Source organism: Bombus vancouverensis, chromosome 15 (genome assembly GCF_051014615.1).
Source record: "Bombus vancouverensis nearcticus chromosome 15, iyBomVanc1_principal, whole genome shotgun sequence".
NCBI classification, from domain to species: Eukaryota; Metazoa; Arthropoda; class Insecta; order Hymenoptera; family Apidae; genus Bombus; species Bombus vancouverensis.
Window position 1 is genome coordinate 9,779,073 of NC_134925.1, and position 19,897 is coordinate 9,798,969.

The window sequence follows — 19,897 nt, forward strand, 5'->3', positions numbered from 1 at the left end:
CAAAAAAGAGCACACAGAAACGAGGATTAAAATAGAGAGAAAAATGTAAGAAATTATTTTCGGAACTTTTTCATTTTTCGACTTTCCCAAGCATCGAGTTTGATTATCCGAGTTATCTTGTTTTTTAAATTCGGGTTCAAAGCACGTTTCCTTAACGCGTTCTTCAATACCATCAAGTCTGCTAACAAGCTGATTTATTCAACATCGTGTTCAAGATCGGTTCGATGTAACACGTATTGAAGTATGTAACACCTGTATTTGCGGATAATTTATTCCCGAACATAAATTTACTATTCCACTTTAATAGAACAAAATGAATTCTTACATCCATGTGTATATACATTGTATACGGTGCATGCTTTCCCACTGTTTCAGCTTCCTAATTTAAGACCTTTTCGCGTCGCTCGCAGCATCTTCGTTCGTCGTGGCATTCGCATTTTGTTTATCAAAATTGTTCGTATTCGTTGTAATATCTTGGAAAATATTGAAATGTAAATATAAACGTTCGTTCGTTGTATCCTCATTGTATTTTCCGCGATATCGATCGTCGTAATCGTGGCATTGCTTATTTCCGAAGCACGTGCGCTATATCAAATATCATATCTAAATATTCCTTCGCAATCACCAAGCGAAACAAACAAAAGTAATTTATCTCGTTTTTCTTGCCACCTCTTTTTTAAATCGTTTTGATTTTCGTAACACTACTTCCGTTCCATCAGCATGTCAACAATGATAATGCGCGTGTCTTCGATACGAAGATAGGATATTTCCTGTTCGTGGAAAAGTGAGCTGTCACGCATTTCCTATGAATTAAACATGGGATGGGATTCGAGCGAGGCACGGTGCAAACAAGATTCGTAAATTCATTTGCCTAGTCGACGCGCGCGTAAACACTCGCCGGAAAAAGCTCGACGCGCCTAACCCCGTCCAGTCGACTTCCAGCCCCGTCGCTGCAGAGAATATAAATTTTTTTAACCGGTCGACTTTTCGCCCCACCTTCAACCGCGAATCGGTTACAAAAAAGAAAAAAAAAAAGAAAAAAAAAAGAAAGTTCGAGCATGCAACGGAGATCCGACATTTGACGCTCGCGAATAAAAATCAATTTTCAGTCAGCCGAAGGTCAATTGCGGAGTTACGTTGCGTTAAAAGCGTAGGATATTTAGATATTGAAACTTGACAATTTCTGTCATCTCTATTTCGATGAACAAAATTCAATACGAGAAGAGCGATCCTTTTATTAGATTGTTCGAAAAGTGTCTTTCTTTCACAGACACGTCTTTTACAACGATGCATCTTTATACAAACATTTTTTTTTCTTTTCCATTTCGTAGACTTTGTACAATCAATTCTCATTGAGAATTGTAAGTAAATTATTTTGGCGTGGTACTGTAACTTGAATTATAAGAGTTTATAGTATGTTTGATTCTAGTTGAATCTAATGCTTAGATCTAAAGGGTATTGGTCTTTTCAGTCTGCGGATCTGATCCGTCGTTTCGAGTAATTGGGTAACTAATGGGTTTTCGTGGTTGTTAACTCTTGTATTATATCTGTTACTGAATTTGCATATTTCTTCTTTAACCGTGGGTATCTTAAGATCGCGATATATTGTTTCGTCGCTAACATACCAAGGTGCATCTTAGACTTTTTGATTGGTTTATACAAACACGAAATCTAATCTGTCGAACGTTGTGATCTTTATTTTGATAAAACAGAATGCATCATACGTAATTCGATAAAATAATACAAAACGTAAAATGTTGCGCATCCACTGTTTCCTTATAAAACGAAAGAAACTTTTCGGACGACCTAATACTACTCGAAAATCCCATTATCCGCGTATTTTTGCCTGCTCGTTAGATCGGATATACGAAGCTCTATGTTATATTCTCGCGTGCCAAGAGCGGAAGTTTCACGGTTTGAAAAAATTGCCTAAATCAGCATCAATTACGCGAACTGTTTCCGTTGCCTACAAATATAAATAACGGAAAATGTTAATAGCAAGAAAGAGTAATTTATGCAAGATGTGGCGTTACGTGGCGAATCGCGCTCTTTGTTGTATAGGCCGGGGAAATCTGGCTTTTAGAAAGCAAAGTGGCGCGTGCAACGTCGAAATAATAGCTTTTTATCGTCGGATCGTTGAATCTAGAGATCGTTAACGGGGGAAAGTATTTTCCGGCTAGGTAAACCGGTCGGTCAGCGATCGAAGCTAATTGGCCCGTTGGCTCGGTTTTCCGGCGGATTCCATTTCCACGCGATCGCGATGTGTTTCTTCTTTTATCTCGATCCCGGTAGCTCTCGACGTCGTGCCGCGCAACAGGTGCATAATGTCGAACTTTGAAGCGATTATAATGCGTTCGAATACCGATTCGAAGAAGTTTTATCGCGTGTTCGCGCGGAAACGCGCGGTTTCGCGATAGGAAAATGCGCACCGCCATTACGCTAACTCGTCCTTGCCGCTTTGCTTCCAGGATATCGAACACGCTGACGTGCTGACGGTGGCTTTCGAGCTAGACGGTGTGCAACGTGTCCTAGACCTGAGATTGAACACCGATCTAGTACCGGTTGGATATCAGCAGCGTCATCAGCATCGAGGCACGTACGTGGTGCACACACCCTCGAAAGTGGTAAGCGTAGTTCTCCTATGTTTCACGTTTTTCTGTACAGTTGCAGATCATCGTAGCTCCATCGAACACTTTTAATGTCTTCCAGTTTTTCTCTTTTTTTATTCTTTGTTTTTATCATTAAACTCGAGAGGCGTGAAATATAATAATGGAGTTCGTCTAATTGCTGCGTTGATTCGTGTTCCTTTTCTTTGCCTTCCACTTCAGCATCTGTATCTTTGCAATTTGCTTCGTGTACACTACCGTGTCATATATTTCGCGTTCCCATTATTTCGCTAAACATTCCCAATTCTTATCTCGAAATCGGTTAACGCGGTGCTCGAGGATAATTGCACGGCTGATGTTATCAGGCTGCAGATACTCCCGACAATATCTAAGCCACGTGAATCGTCTGAACCACAGGGAACATATATAGTATCCTTGGATATTATATAATGATAATTATAATAAGTCGAATAAATATCATAGATCGGATAAAATAAATCGGACGAATCGAGTAATTGCTATATACAGGTAATAACTTTTGGACAACTGAAAACGATTTGCGATATACGTGACATGGTAAAACTAAGCAGAATCTCGAGAAGTATCCCGTTGGAGCTCGCGAATCACAGATTGAGCGTCCATTCATCCGCAAAAAGTAGTTTCTGTCGAATGGAAAGCAGACACGATTAATCGGCTCTTCGATACGTTGAATCAGCTCGAGAGGATTCGAAGAGATAATCAAGGGCGAACTATGTACAACCGAATTTCAAGGAACGTTGCTGGAAACGAGATCGTTGGACAAGTATACAGGTGCAAAGAATGTTGGAATCGATAACGCTGACTCACTGTCCAACCATACGGGACGCCCTGCTGTAGACGGACACGGTTTCGAGAGTATCGATCACTCTTAAATAACGTTGACGAGTAGCGTGCACAACATAAGCGAAGCCGAACGTTGCTCACGCTTGTTTTTTCTTTAAACATTAAACATTTAACCGATCTTCACGACGGAGCTGTCTACTCGACAATCGCGTTCGTTTAGGGACAGCTCGTGGACGATGCTATATTTTACGAAGTTTCCATATGAAATCAACCTTTTCGTTGTTTATCGGTGAAGCGCGTATTTCTATGGAAATTTATATTTTTATGGGCGCAATAAAAGAGATAGAAGTTAAAGATTCGTTTTACTTATTAGAAATCGCAACGAATATTCTGCTGTAGGTATGCGATATAGTTTTGTCATGTATCGTATGCATTTTCGCTTCTTCGGATTTTGCACGAATGCGTAGAAATCTACGGTTCATCCGTCGGCCTTTGATACGATCGATCTCGTCGACGAACATCCACCGTGGCCATTGCCTGAGTGTAAAAAGCGTTTGTCCAAAATAGGATATTTCGTTAGAAAGATCGATTAAAATCGTCTGGTTGCTTTTATGACGGTTTCTGGCGCGCAAACAGCGCATTACCAAAAATCGTAAAAAGGAAGGAACGTTTTCTCGAGGTAAGTTTCCTATTCGTTCATTTCGAAGAGAGCCGTAACTCTGCCAGTTCCGTTAGGATCGCGTTCGCCTCGTGAATCACGCGAGGAAAATAACGGCCTTTCCTCGATATACGATGCGCGGAAAGGAAGAAAAATGGCTGTCGACATTTTTTAACGATTCAAACACCCGACATTGATATAAATTTTTTACCGTGCCACGTTATTTACGGTTAATGAACGAGAATAAAACATCGGTCGGCCGCGTATCGTCGAGTTCGTTGCGCTCCGTGTTTTCGTCCGTTCCACGTTTTATACAATTGAATAAATGAATTGGCACGTCCAGTTGCCTCTGTCTCTCTCTTTCTCTCTCTTGCACTCTATGGTTTTATTTGCCCTCGCAGTCGCGGCCAAACGGACGAGCTAATTTCGGTCGTTTAAATGGGGGAAATTCTGCGAATTCAACTAGTTAGAACGCTCTTCAGAGGTTTCGCACTCGAAACATCGGTAATTATAGCCCTTTGTTCTTGTCTCGCTTCTCCACCCCCTCTCGCGTTGCAAAAAGAAACTTTGGTGAAATTACGTTTGCACTGGATAAAATTTCGCTTTTCAGAAATCCAGGCTTTCCCTCGAGAGAGGAGACGCGAGTCAACCTACGCTACTCTACGTAAGAATCTATAGAGGCTTTGATCGATTTTTAGCAATAGTACACCCGCCTCTCAATTTACGCGCAGTATCCGTTCCACGTGGATTCGTTTTACGCGAATGAAAATCGTGTAAATAACGTCCGTCAGCGCGAAAGAAAAGATAGCGCAACGTAATGTACCTTTATCCTTATCGCATACAGCACTGACGCGACTAGCCGCGTAAATTAAGATCGCGCGTAAAAACTGCCGCGTAAAGAAAAGACCGGCGTGAATGAAGCGCCGCGTAAATTAAAGGACCAGCGTACGTGTATTTCCGATGTGTACGAGCGAAGGATAAATTGCTATTTGGAAGCTACACCTGCGGTCTTTGTATTGTGAAATCAGCAACGTACCATGAACCTAAATCGTCTCTTAAAAAACGTAGCGACGATATATTTGACTATTTATTATATCCAGTACCACATTCATAGCAGATGTATATTAAGTACATTTAAATATCACCGATCGTGCGGACGCTTCTTAATCCGACTTACGATACAATGAAAAAAATGAAAAAATCCGAGAATAAAGAGTTTATCGAGTGAGAAAATAATTCTGTGGCCTGGCAGTCGCGCACGCCAGTTTTATTATTCCATGTGGATTTTCAAAAACCAATTAACGCTGTTATTCGTAGCTGTGACGATTATAAAAAGTAAAATCATCGCAATTACATTATCTGCGCTATTTTGTAATCGAAATACGACTGGTCGGAAATAGGCAAACATCCGGATGCCTTTGCACGGTAACAGCTCGATAATTTCACGATAATCGCCCGATAAATCACTTTTCCGCGAGAGGCATGTTCTTGCCGATGACGCTTGCTCTTGGAATCGCGCGCGCGCGGCGAATTCCTGTTTGGAAAGTGGAGATGCAAAAGGAAAAGGAAAAAATGGCTGGTCCAATGGGAATCTGGGCCAACTATATTTGTACCGGTCGGACGCACGGCTGAACACTGCACGTCCGGGATATTCGTCCGGACCGACGAATGAGAATCCTTCTTAGGCGGCGGTCTAACTTTTCGCCTTTACTTCCTGCATCGCTAAAACGTAACGCCCGCGTCAACTTCCATCCCTTTCTTCATCCCCTTTCCAGTCCCAGTCTCTTGCCCGTCGTCGTTGACAAAACTTTGACTGAAATTCTTATCCGTTCGCATTTGCATCGCAGATCTTTTTATCGCGACGATCCTTTGCAAACGGTAGCCGGAAGTTGCCAGCTAACTCTAGGCCGTTCGTGCCAATTCCACAATTTGAACAGTCGCGGACGATCGACGAGGGCCAACACTAACGAAATCGACGTTCCATTGAAATTCGCAGGAACTATGCCACTATCAAGGTAGCGTTCGTGACGTTCCTGGTTCTTGGGTAGCGGTGTCTACGTGCAGAGGGCTGCGTGGTGTCGTTTTCGATGGCGAGAACCTGCATCACATCCACCCGGAACAAGAATCCTTGGACTCGCAGCATTACGTCTACAAGCACAGCGATCTGGTTGCCAATCATACTTGTGGTAATTATCGCGATCTTAATGCAATTTTAATGGTAGACGAAAATGATGGATGGTAGGCGAATGATGAAATCCATGCCCATTATGTACATTCCCGTCCGCAAGTACTAAGACACTTCTAGAGAAAAGAGGACAAACCTGGCAAACTATTAGGGATGCATGTACGTATATAAACGCACACACACACACACACATACATATGCTACCGCACGTGTATAAGTATTTGCACGTTCTCAAATAATAGCAAATGTTTAAAGCTCACTTCGAATAAAGCTGTCTATAGTCTAACCATCGCCTCTGGTCTTACCTCAGGCAACGATACGTAGTTGGTCAATAATGCCAAAAACAGTAGTTGACGTTAATTACTTTAAACAAAGAAGCTATAATCGAAGGTGGATGAAAGTCGCTCGTACGGAAACGCCTTAAAGTTAAACGACTCGAAGCGTCTATCCAGTGTTAAAAGATCGTAGAATGTTTGGAACGTGTATTTCCAATCACGCTCCAAAAGTTTATAAAGGTTTTTCTAAATTAATAATGAATTTCATAAATCAATTTCAGCTATTTATCAGAGATAACTATGGAATATTCTATCGACGCAGGTACGTCTCCTGTATCAGTTTCAATTTAACTAAACGTTTGATCCTAGTTTGGGCAAGAAACAGAGACTTGACAATAGAAAAACATTCTTCTATCGTAACGTCGAAGATGTAAGAGAAACGTGAACGCTTTGATCGAGTTCCACCAAGTGTACAAATACTTAGGCACGGTAGTGTACGTGTACGTACACATACGTCACCGAACAGACAACATGTTGGACATTTCGGTTCTACGTAACACTCGTTCGGAGTAAAAAGGTTCTTCCCAACCGTTTTAAAATCCGAGACGTCGATATTACGACACTTTCCAAGTCCCCTGGTTTAAGCCTGTTCACGATATATTTCAGCTCGTCGCTGATCGACGACAAGGAATCTTGCGAGAATTTCGCGAATTCGTAACACGGATATCTTAAACTTCCTCCATACCATATCCTCGTATCCTTCGATGCTTGTCCTTCCTAGCTCTCGATAGGAAGTCTCATGGATGATGAGACCGGTTCGATCTAGACCTACGTCAGCCTGGTTCGTTGCAGCGCACGCGCTCCTTTCCTGGCCTGGAGGACCTGTCTCGCTAAGACTGGTCTCTCCTTAACTGTCTTAACGAATGTAGGAGCAAGATTCTGCTGGCTCCCTCCTCTCTTTGTCCTTAACTTTACCGAGAATCCGACCGAGACGATGATCTTAGTTTTTTGTTCGGTACAGGTTACGAAGGAACGCCGCACCATGTTCTCGGCTATGAACACCGCGGGATCGTCAACAGAGCCACGAGGGTAAGAGATATGTTGTTCTAAGTTCTGTTCTTCTAATCATAGCATTACTTTGGTTTTTTTTTTAGAACTGCGAAACATTCGCGAATACTCTCGATATTCGCATACTCGTGTCGAATTGATTCTTCTTCTTCTTCTCCGTTGTTTTTCTTTCTTTCTTTTCTTTGTGCTTTTTTCTCAAGTGTACAAGTAGCTTTATCGGCGATCATAACACGTTAGGACACTTACCGATATGAACGGTTTTCGCTGTTTTTATTTTCTATTTATTTTATCGTACATCCATCATCATAGCTTGTAACGTGTAAAATAGTAAATAAAATATAACTTGTTAAAGTTTGCCGATAGATGTAACCAACGATGTTCCAATACTTAGGACAGCGTGGTTTAACTGTTAGACGCTCGATCGATGTAACTTGCTGGGTAATTGGTCATTTTCACTGGAAAATTACTTCTTTGTACCATCGTCGCGAACGAGTCTTTTTCGTTTCTTACCAAATCGTATTTCTCTTTCCTTAAAACATTGAAAATCCTTCTCTCGATTGAAGCGAATGAAAGCTCGATTGGAGGATAAAAGATTCGAAGGATTGCAGCTGCAAGATCGGCTGAATCGTTGTACTCTCGTTTAATATCTCGAATTGAATTTTTTCCTTCCAGCACAAGAGAGCGGCTGAAGCGATTCGAGGACCCTACAACGCTAACAGGCATTCCCGATACGTAGAGTTGGTCCTCGTAATCGATAAAAAGGAATACATCGCTCTCGACGAGAACGTGGACAAAGTTTATCAACATTGCAAGGATATCGCGAACATTATCAATGCAGTTAGTACAGCCTTTTTTAATATTTGAATTTCTTCGACGAATAGATGAACATTGTCAGGCGATAGTGTAGATTTTCGCTAAAATAATCTGTCGATTATAAAACGAGAATCCATCGTGTTTCAGTTGTACATGCCACTGAACATATTCATCGCGTTAGTCGGGGTGCAAGTTTGGTCCGACGCGGATGAAATAACGCTGTCTCCAAACGGGGACACCACCCTCTCGAATTTCCTTCGGTACAGAAGGGAGAAGCTGGTGCAGGACATGCCGAACGATAACGCCCAGCTGTTGACGTAAGCCAGAAACGAAAATATTTTCTAACGACGTGCTTCGAAAGCTGCTGTCAAAAATATAGAACAAGACACAAGCTGTGCATGCGTATCATATATTTGTAAAAATATAAAATATATTTTTAGACGAATCACTTTCGAGGGAGGCGTGGTTGGAAAAGCGCTTAAGGGACCAATATGTACGTACGAATTCTCCGGTGGTGTCTCGATGGATCACTCGAACGTCGTGGGATTAGTAGCAGCTACCGTCGCTCATGAAATGGGTCACAATTTCGGTATGGAACACGACTCGGCTGATTGCGAGTGTCCCGAAGAAAAGTGAGTTCACGTCGATCGTTATTTACCGCTTGGTTTTGTTTACAAATCTACTTTGTATATTTTGTATATTTTTGCATATCGTCGACTTACGTTCCACGTATTCTTGTAGCTTTAAATTTCCTACGAAACATAAACATCGACAGCCCGTTACTGCCCCGCAAGAAGAGTTGTATTCTCCTTGTTCTTTGAATTCAGAAGCCGCAACTTCGCTCTTTATCTCTTTAGTTTCATCGAACGAATACACGATCAGAATGAAATTCTCTTTCGTTTTCGAGAAACAAACGACCTGCTCTTAAGACGACATAAATAATAGCAAATTGCAAAGTAAATTTTCAAGTGTTCGCGACACCGTTCGTAACATCGCTCTCTGTACTCTTCAATTTACGCGGTTCACCAATAGCTCGTATGTTGAAACGTGGCCAATTTTCTTTTATTCCGCGAACTATACGTTAGAGCGAGTAACGTGGCAACCACGCCAATGGATCCTAACAGCGATAGAAAAATTTAAATAAAAAGAAACGAGTCAATCAGGCAATGAGTATGGTATAGTTGGCGTTCGAATCCCGTGATCCCACGGTCTTTCGTCGGTCCTCTGTGAAACAAGGCCATCGATCTGCATTCGCAGGATGGCGTCATTACGATTACCGTCATTTTCGCTAGAGTAACATCGGGGTCTAAACACGCTCGATTGCATCTGATTACAGATGCATCATGGCATCGTCGAGCGGCTCGTCGGGACCAACGCACTGGTCCACTTGTTCTCTGGAGCATCTGGCTCTGGCGTTCGAGCACGGAATGGATTATTGTTTGAGGAACAAACCGCAGAAGCTGTTCGATAGCCCGATTTGTGGTAACGGGTTCGTGGAACCCGGGGAACAGTGCGACTGTGGCCTGAAAGAGAACTGCGACAATCCCTGTTGCAACGTGACCACCTGCATGTTGCATAGTAATGCGAGCTGCGCCACCGGCGAATGTTGCGATTTAAAAACTTGCAGACCGAAATCAGCGGGCACCGAATGCAGAAGCGCCGAGCACGAATGCGATTTGCCGGAATATTGCACTGGCCAGAGCGAATATTGTCCCGTGGACGTGTTTAAGATGGACGGTGAACCATGCAGCATGGGAAAAGCGTTCTGCTACCAGGGCTCTTGCAGAACTCATAATGACCAATGTAAGCTGCTATGGGGACCTACTGGAACCTCTTCCGACGCACAGTGCTATGACATGAACAATAAAGGCACGAAGCATGGCAATTGTGGCTACAATCGAATCGAGTCTAGCTACGTCAAGTGTACCGACGAGTAAGACAAGTTGATTTTTCTTTCTTCCGGTTTTTCGTACAATTATGTTACGTTCTTCGTTAAAATGTCTTATTTATTTCGTTTGGAGATGGAAGAAAAGCGAGGTCCGTTCTCTTTTAAAACACAAGTGGTACGGAAAAGGGAAAAAAGAACATAATGGGACTATGCTTTTCTGGCGTCTCGAAACGAAATAAATAAGATATCTCTATAGAATGTCTGTAAGCAAGGAAGAGAGTATAGACCGTATCGGTAATAATGTAACTTGGTTTCTCCTTTATTTTAGAAATCTTTTGTGTGGAATGCTACATTGTAAGCACCTGAACGAAAGACTAGAATTCGGTATGGAATCCGTGGCGATTCTCAGCCATTCGTTTATCAACACCGGAGGGAAGATCATACCCTGTCGTTCGGCTATTGTGGACCTAGGATTGAATCAGGTGGATCCTGGTCTCTCTCCAGATGGCGCAAAATGTGCACCTGGAAAGGTAACAGAGAACTTATAATACGACAAGCAATTATGAAAATGAATACCTTCAAAATATTTAGAGATGTATAGACAGCAAAGACATATACTTGAGCCCTAAATCAAAGAACAATTTTTGTGATACGAAACCAATTGACGATGTATTGAATTCAAAAATTAGTCTCCTACAAAAGACAAAAGATGTGACTTGTTATATTTCTCCGCTCTATTTCTCATATACAAGAACACGTCTCATACATGTAATAACAATACTTGTAATTACAAGAGCATTGCAAAATGCTGTCTGTTACTAGCAGTCATTCAATCCAGATAAAAGAAAGTGTGAATAGCAGAAGATCGGAATATCGAAGCGTAGTGAAAGTTCGGCTACCGAAGACTCTACTACAAAATATTTTCCAACGTGAATTGTAACGCTGAAATTTCGTGATTTCGATTTAGATGTGCGTGAATCAGAAATGTATGCCGGTAGCCGATTTGCGTGCTTCCGTATCCGGAGGGAAAGCATGTCCTAATAATTGCGGAGGCAACGGAGTGTGCAACAGTCTCGGCCATTGTCATTGCAATCGTGGCTTCCGGCCACCTGATTGCACTCAACCTGGCGTGGGCGGCTCCGAGGACAGCGGTCCGGCGGAGGATCCGAACGGTGAATCAATTTTATTCAATTTATCGCAACCGAGCACGATATCATCGACCTTACCACCCATGAAAACTAATTTGTTTCGTATCGTGTATTTGTTACAGCGAGAAACGACTTCATAATGGCCCTGTACATTATCTTTTTGGGGATCGTACCGATGGTCGCTCTGTCCTCGTTCGGTATTTGGTACGTGAGAAATCCTGGCCAGCACTGGAAGAAGAGCATGATGTCAACGTACGTATCTAGTCTCGACCGTGTTACAGAGAAATGCAAACCGCATGCCTTTTCGTCGCGCGGTGCTCGCAGGGCGAATTCGAGTCACAGGCTCGGTAAAAACTTTTACGAAAGGGTGGTCATTTTCTTTTCGCCTCGACAAGAGAATTCTCGTAACTCGGATAGAATATTTACGATCAGCGACAATCTGCCGCCGAAAGAGAAGCTTCAGATAACTAAAACCGATCTGATATCAACTACTAACCCAGACGCTATTAACTGCAGCAACAGCATCGCGAAGAGAAAGTCGATGTTGCTTAGCAATATGGATCAGAGTGTGAGTAATAAGAAACCTGACGTCTCTGAATCCGATCAATCTGCTCAGCCTTCGTCTGTAGAAGGTCAGGCGAGGAAAAATTCCATTAGGACGGAATTAGGCACGAAAATAGCGGAACGTATTCAGCAAATGCAGAAAAAGCCCACGAAGAATATCAAAGGGCTGACGCTTAAAACGGAAGTAAAGTTCGAGCATTTAAACGAAAGCTCGAGCGGTAGTGTTGGCGTTACGCCAAAGACAGGTGAACCGTTGCTGCCCGATGGGAAACCATATTCGAAGGCACCTGCACCCTTCTATAACAAAAAACCGCCACCCCCACCGGCCCCAGCACAAAGTTTAAAGCCAAAGATTTGATCTTTTTCCTATATCTTGCGGACACCCGTTGAAAATCTTCTTTCAAATTTTCTTAAACCTTATTACGTAGATATATCCCTTTATTTCCTTTTTTTCTTTTTCCCCACTTTACTATATCCACGCATAGTATAGAATATATTTTTTAGTGCGAAGGTCGCAGCAAAATTTTCTCATAAAAGCTATGACCTTTGCATTATGCAGTACAGGGTTGAGAATAGCGGTGGCGGTTAATGCAATTTAATTCTTATCGTTGTCAAAACGACTTTAAGAAGTACGCTGTGATTTTTATGTTGTAACAGTTCTGTTGTGACGAACAACGAATACTCTATTCTACTCGCAGAGCTTCTTCCTTTAAGGATTCATGTATTTAATTTGTCAAAACTCCGGGCACCGCGCAACTCGTAAGGGAAAGTCCTGCCGTAGCACGTTTGCTGTGCACCTTTTAAACGTTATTCCAATTATATTTTTATAAATAATATAGTCGAACGAAAGGATATAATTTTTTTATTTGTAACGTAAATATCGAAGCGAATAGATATTTCGCGTGTAAGTGATTTATTTATTCATTTGGAGACTATAGAGGAAGAACACGATAAGTCAAGAATGTCGTCAAACAATACCAAATTATCTCTTCCTTTGGTTTTCCAATTAGACATTTTTCCATGCGGTTTTTTCGTACTCTTCAAAATTTGGATAATACTGCTCCTTATACTATTCAAATATCAAAGACATTAAAATATTTAAAATATTACTTGCCTGACTAATTAGGTGTCTGATTTTCATAAAACTTTTGGTCAGTTTCACAGTTATTTTAAGATATTCCTTGCACGTGCATGTTTGAAGCTAATAAGATTGATTTCATTTTCAATTATTCATTATCACAAGGTAACGTAGAAATCAGAGAATCAGAAAAGTATACTTATCGTGTTCTTCTTTTCTGTGATCTTCGCTTACTATCGTTGTTTCATGCTCAAGCAATGATATATACATAAGTTAATAAATAAAAGTATATATGACGTAATATAATTTTCAACTATTATATGTAAATGCATTTAAAGGACGCATATTACGTCATATGGTAGTATTACCAAAAACTGGGTGATAATAAAATAGAACGAAAACGGCTCTCTACTGACTCGATCAACGTGAATAAGAGGATCTATGGCTGGTCGTTGGCCTAATTATTTATTCGATTAATACCTCGACGAATGGAAAAAAAACACGTTCCAGGGAAAAGTTGAGAACCGTGATTTAGAGCATGCATAGAAAATGAATGTTATACGAGCATGAGCATGTGTGAGTTTCTCTTCGATGGCTTTTGCATTTTAAGATTACTGAACGGCTCGCTTACAATGGAGTCGATAAATCAGTATTAACGGGGTGACTCAACATTCATAATGACTCCCGATTGAATAACTTACATATAACGGAGCTCGACGTTTGATCACTTTTTTTTAAAAATCATTCGAATCATTCAGGTATATTTCGCAATATGCTAAAAATAAAAATCACACGGGGAAAACACGAGAAGCTGTTTTTCGTTGACTTTCTGATTTTCATGTCGCTTGACAACTGAAAGATAATATTTGAACGTGATGCATATAACTGAGATGAAACATCTGTCGAATGTAAAGACATAAGACTTTTAAGACGAGGTAATAAATATAGGAAATTTTGTAAAAAGAAAAGAAAAAAAAGAAATTCGAGAGCATATCTAAACAATATATTAAATTTAAAGACGAACGCATATCTAATGGAAAAACGAAGAAAAAAGATAGGCTGTGGGTTGATTGGAGAATGCAATGAATCTTAAAAAATGGCTCTCCTGTAAAAAGCAGAAAGTATGACTTGAAATACTCTTCCCTCGTCGTCCTCGTATCGAAATTGCTCATACTTGAAACGGATCAATTGTATAAGTTTATTGAATAAACGTAGTGTTTCATACAAAATCTACAGAATTTTCTTATGTAATCAAGAATTTCCTTCCTCCAGAGGGCTTGCTACTAACACTTTAATCTTTGACTAACTTTCCCTGCAACTTTCTCGCGGTTTTGCATGCGTTCGAAAGATCTCTGGATCCGAATGACTGCGTTTGTTGCGCACGAGTTTGTTTCCTTCTCTAAAGCTGCATGTGTTGATTGCATCGTTCCGCGATCAGGCTACGAAATTTCTAAGAAATCGGAACCTTGGTTTGGTTGCTGTAGCATGTGCTTTAAACACCTCGATTCCCTCCAGCTTACGATTGTGCTTAAAATTTCAGGACCGATCGTGGCCACAACGGACTGTCCATCAAAACGATCGATCGTTCCAGTCCCTTGCCTCGTAACATCGAAACGATCGATTCTAGTCTCAGTCAGGATCCAGCGTGCGCGAGTTTGTTGCCGAAAGCGGATACCGACGAGCGTTACAACAATAATTTGTTCGGCCAGTTCAAAGGTTTCACGATCACGCCGATAAAAAATCAACCGAAGAGCCCCGAGCCGACTAAGCCAGCACCTCCTCCGCCCACGATTCCAACTGTAGCTATTAAGACTAACATCAAGACAGTTCCCAAGTGCAATCCAGCGCGCAGTTCGCTGCTCAGTTCCACAACCAGTTTCAACGAGGTGCAGTCAACCGCGCCAATTCTGCCTCCACTGAATCCAGGATGTACAGCTCGTCCTCTGATCAGCAGCCCGGTATTGGCTGCGACTACGTGCACATCGGTGGAGCTAGTGGCTCCTAAAATTTCTAACAAGTCTACTATAGACGGTCCAACGAGACCAGCGCCGGCTCCGCCGATCTCCGCTGACGTTCAAAAGCCACAGAGACCAAGCAGTACACCTTTGACCAATTTACTGGTGCCGGAGGCTGAAAAGAAGCCAGAGAAGGGCAGCACTTTAAATAGAATCGCCTCGATGCTTCGACCCAATTCTGGGATCATGAAAGGTAGCCTGCAGATGTCACAGAAGGACGAGAAGACAACGAATTCTCTGCCCAGAATACACCATCATAAAGCGAACAAAGTGATAGATAAAGAAATTTTGAGAAACTTGGAGATTTCCAATCCCATCCCTCAGAAAGAGATCGAAATTCCTACACCAGCGATTCCTGTGATCCCCGCGGCCGATGCAGAGAAAAAGAACGTCGTGTTGCGCGCCCAGTCCATGAGAGACAGCAAGATCACTCCGAGACCTGCGATTCAGACGTTCGGATCGATGCGACAGACGACACCGGTTAAAAGACCCACCAGCATCCCTGCGAGCACAAGGCCTACGGCTCCTCCACCGGGACCTCCTATTCCTACAACGATGGACAAAATGAACGAAAGTGGGAAGATCCCTGGACTGCCTGGATATCAGACACCGCAAGTGAAGAACCCGCAGAAGGTCGTGGACAACGCGTACGACGATTGCATGAACCTCGTCAGCGAGTCGTCGCTGACCAAAATAACAGAAGAGTCACCCACCAACGACAATATATACGCGGTCATAGAGGAGACTCTGCCCGAGAAGAGCAGGAAGAACATGGAATCGGAGAAGCAGATCGACAACGAATACAAATTACCGAAACGCGTCGATCCCACGGCCAATTCCGGCGGATTGGAAACGATGGGCCTGTTATCGGAGATCGTGTCGGAGATATCGAACAGAAACTTTGATTCCATATATTCCACCGCTACTTTAGCCAGAAAAGCGCAAGAGAACGAGGCTGCGTCGAAAAATACCGAGGACTTGGGTTACAACAATTCTCTTGGCACTTACATGAACTCGAGTCACTACAAATCGCCGGGCAGCATTTATTCCAATTCCGCGTCTGGAAAATTTAACTCGTCCAGTTCCACGACGAGCTCGGGTTACCTGAATCCATCAGCGTTGAACGTGCCGCAACAGGAGCCCGAGAAAATTGCCGACGCCAACAAGTCCAACAAAGGGAAACTGTTGTCGCTGAATCTAGCGAATCCGAATCTAAACGACGAGATATCGAAGGAACTGGGGATGAAAAGCACGGCAGAGGACGCGGGGCCTCGAAAACCGATCACGTCGATGAAGAGTCGACCGACTCAACGAACTGTTACTCACTCGAAAAGCGACGAAGGGACGAACGACAGCAAAGAGCCGTTGAAACCGCCTCTTGGAAGAACGAAGACTCCGCCGAACATCGCGAAAGGTTCGATCGCGAAGGACGCGAACTCCGGCGCCAGACAAGCTCTGGACACCGCGTCCAAGTCTAAACAGTATTCTGACAGTAGTTTAAAGAAGCAGGGTTCGAATGCGAGCGTGGACTCAACCGGGCAAAATTCGGATACGAAGGGTGGCAATGCGAATCAGCCAAACGGTAGCCTAGAGAAGCAGGATTCTCACACGAACGTTAATAGATTATCTCTGAAAACTGTGCCTTGTAGTCCTAAGGATAACGGGGGAAAGTTTAACAGTCCGGACTTAGTGTCGAGCTGTTCAAATTCTAATCAAATCAGTACAAAGTCGCCGGACGTTGTTGGAAACAATGCAAAGCTTAACTTTCAGTCGAAAAACGTTCAGAAAACGCCGACATTGTCACGAGGCAGTACTACGAAAGCACCCGCCACCCCGATTAAGCCATTGAACATTGCGTCCAAAGGAACTAGTCTCGCGGAGAAAAAGAAGTCTCCAACTGGTAACACGAGCGTGACTAAATCGTTATCCGCTAAGGAATCGGCTACTAAAAGCGCGCAATCGAAGCCGAGTCAAAAGACGGAGACGAAAGATTCAGGGGCGAAGACGAACCCGGTGCAAAGAGCAGCGAGCAGTAAATCGAATGTGGCCTCCCTTCAACAGAAGTTCGAGGCAAATAAGAACGTTAACGCGCCAAGAACGATACCCAATGTACATAAAACACAACGTACAGTCGGCAAGACTGAAACTTCGGGTGTTAAGAAATAAGCGATCAGCGCACACTTGCACAGTAATATACCGACTAATAATATTAGTAAATTGACAAGTCACACGTTATAGGATGTAAACTTATCTTGTATCGTTTTATAATTCTCCGTCGAATAAGATAATCAGATATTTTGCAATTGAAGACTACAGAGAACAAACATGATAAATCTATAGGAAATCTGTATGTTATCACGACTAATCCTATATTATCTAAACTGTCTTTTTTCATTTAGAGATTGTATGTGTCGATTCTGGAATACGTTAAAAATATTATTTGTCATTACATTAGTTATCCGGTTGATTTTGTACAAAACTTGTTGGTTTTTTTCGCTACCTTTAAGAGACAATATGTAATGATATATGGTCTTTCTAAGTCGTGTTAAAATACCACCAAGTGATGTCATAACAGGCTTATCATGTTTTCCCGTGTGATCTTTGACTTGTCAGATTTATTTGGAAAATGTCATTCGTTCCATTAGCAACTTGTTAATATTATTCAAACGTATTTATTGGTAGTGGCAACTTGTAACTTGTAGCTTGTAAAATTTCACTAATGGTTTAATTGTGCAAGACAGCTCGGATGGACGAATAGGTGGCCAATCATCAAAAAGAAGTATGTAGGATTTATTTAAAACATTCTAGTCTATCGATCATTGGATGAAAACTTATGAATACTTCTGTTCAAATATTTCTACGATATTATCTTATTTAAATGACCAGCCACGAAGAAGTGGAGTCGTAATAGTACAATGATCAACTGTTCGTTCGGGAAACCGAATGAAAGAATTGGTTGATCGAAAGCCACGCTAACTTGTATTTACTGTCAGAATACTGAAATTAGGTTGTACCGACCGCGAGACGCGCGACGCAATATTATCGCTGTAAATAGTAGTTACTTAAAAATTCTAATATTTTTTGTAGAAATTATCCATTATATCGTAATATTCGGATGTACGCGAAACATTAACGATCGTCGAGGATATTTATCTTAAGAGCATTTTGTAAAACGAAATGAACAGAATAAGCAACAATTATTTTCAAAAGTTTCGCTCGATGCCGCAAAAGGAACGCGTAAGAAATTATATTGAACTCTGTGATATACATGTAACGAGAGGTAATACAGAAACATCGTATCGTACATTATTATAAGTAGCAGATTATAGATGCGACCAAATCTATCATTTTATAATATCGTCTCACGCGAAGAGAAAGAAAACATTGTGAAACTTCGAGAATATAAGAAATTTTCAAGAGGACAAAGATTAGTTTCGAAAGGAAAACCATATCCAAGAAAGATAAAAAAAAAAAAAAAGAAAAAAAAGAAAAAGAAGAAGAAACTCTATGGAACAGTAGCTCTTTCCAAAGACTAACTAAGCGTCGTCGTTAAAGTCCGTTTTCGCGAATGCGATCGTACCTTCGAGATTCTAATGCGAATCAAAATTTAGGCGCGATTTAGCTAAGAGAGCTTAAACGATAGTGTCTGCTAGGGTTTCAACGCCGTGTTCGAAAACGAGGCAGAATTTCTTCTACGATAAAAAAGTACATTAGAGTACAATGGTAGAGATATTTCGTTCAATGCATCACCGTCACTACGATTGTTCTTTTACTTTCGCACGAATTCTTTGCATATTCTAGTAAGATACTAAGAAATTCGGACGTTGCTGTTCGATCGCTAATTACCTAGCATCGTTAAATACGCAAAGACTAAGAGGAAATATTTATTTGACTGATCGATGTAAATATGTTTATAATGTAATAGATATAAGTAACATTTTGTACAATGTACCTTCGTGCTCGCTAAGTTATAATTCGCGAACTATCTTTAAACGCATACATGCGACTTCAGCATTTAGCTTCTTCACGGTGTCTCGTTCGATCTGCTGTAAAGCGTAAAAACGTTCTCCTGTATAAAGAAGAACCAAAAAAAAAAAAAAAAAAAAAAAAAAATAAAACGACGGAAGAAAAGGTTTTATTGAACGACATGGTTGTAGCGTGTTTGTGCATTTATTATTTCAACAAAGCTATCTTTCGCTATGTACGTTTCTCGTGTATAAGGTTGTTCGCTTGTACGTCGCTTGCGATGTTTTAATTTATACAGTTCCTATGTACAGTCGCCTCGATGTATTAATTAAAGCATTTTAGGGACCGCAACTTAAGTTCAATAAAGCTTTTCGATGACTATTATTCGTTCGAGCATCGTTTGTAGTCGTTTATCGCTTCTCTTTTTCTTTCCACGCAATGATGTCGTATGTATGGATCCAGTGTAAAGACAATCAGACGTTTTGCACGGCATACGACTGTAAAATAGAAAATAACGCCCCTCGACAGAAACTTGGCCATAACTGATAGATAAGATTATCATATTTAGGCGTACGTTTCCTTTTTTTACATACAACGTTTAGATTTGTTAAACGATATTGTTTACTAAAGATGACCTGCAGCTAGAGTTAACAAACATCGTTGCATTATCCGTTTAATACCAAAGATAAGTTACGTTCCACGTGTTAAAGGGCCAAGATGTACGTTTATCGTAACTACTTAAACGTTGTCTCATAACTTGTACATTTCCTAATGCATAGTAACGTTACAATAAATTCTTTATTCCATGCAT

At 41.5% G+C, this 19,897-nt stretch overlaps 1 protein-coding gene across 2 annotated transcripts in view; it reads left to right on the forward strand.

The window, feature by feature from the left end:
- Nucleotides 1-19,894, forward strand: part of Meltrin (disintegrin and metalloproteinase domain-containing protein meltrin) — a 70,524-nt gene extending 50,630 nt beyond the window's left edge. For both annotated transcript variants that reach the window (XM_033349984.2, XM_076624948.1), the window contains 11 exons: nt 2,469-2,624; nt 6,083-6,272; nt 7,568-7,635; nt 8,287-8,451; nt 8,575-8,744; nt 8,868-9,059; nt 9,764-10,360; nt 10,644-10,845; nt 11,283-11,487; nt 11,586-11,715; nt 14,646-19,894. In XM_033349984.2, coding sequence (XP_033205875.2) covers nt 2,469-2,624; nt 6,083-6,272; nt 7,568-7,635; nt 8,287-8,451; nt 8,575-8,744; nt 8,868-9,059; nt 9,764-10,360; nt 10,644-10,845; nt 11,283-11,487; nt 11,586-11,715; nt 14,646-17,286 — 4,716 coding nt within the window. In that variant the 3' untranslated portion in view covers nt 17,287-19,894. The remainder of the gene's footprint in view (nt 1-2,468; nt 2,625-6,082; nt 6,273-7,567; nt 7,636-8,286; nt 8,452-8,574; nt 8,745-8,867; nt 9,060-9,763; nt 10,361-10,643; nt 10,846-11,282; nt 11,488-11,585; nt 11,716-14,645) is intronic.
- The last annotated feature ends 3 nt before the right edge of the window (nt 19,895-19,897 follow it).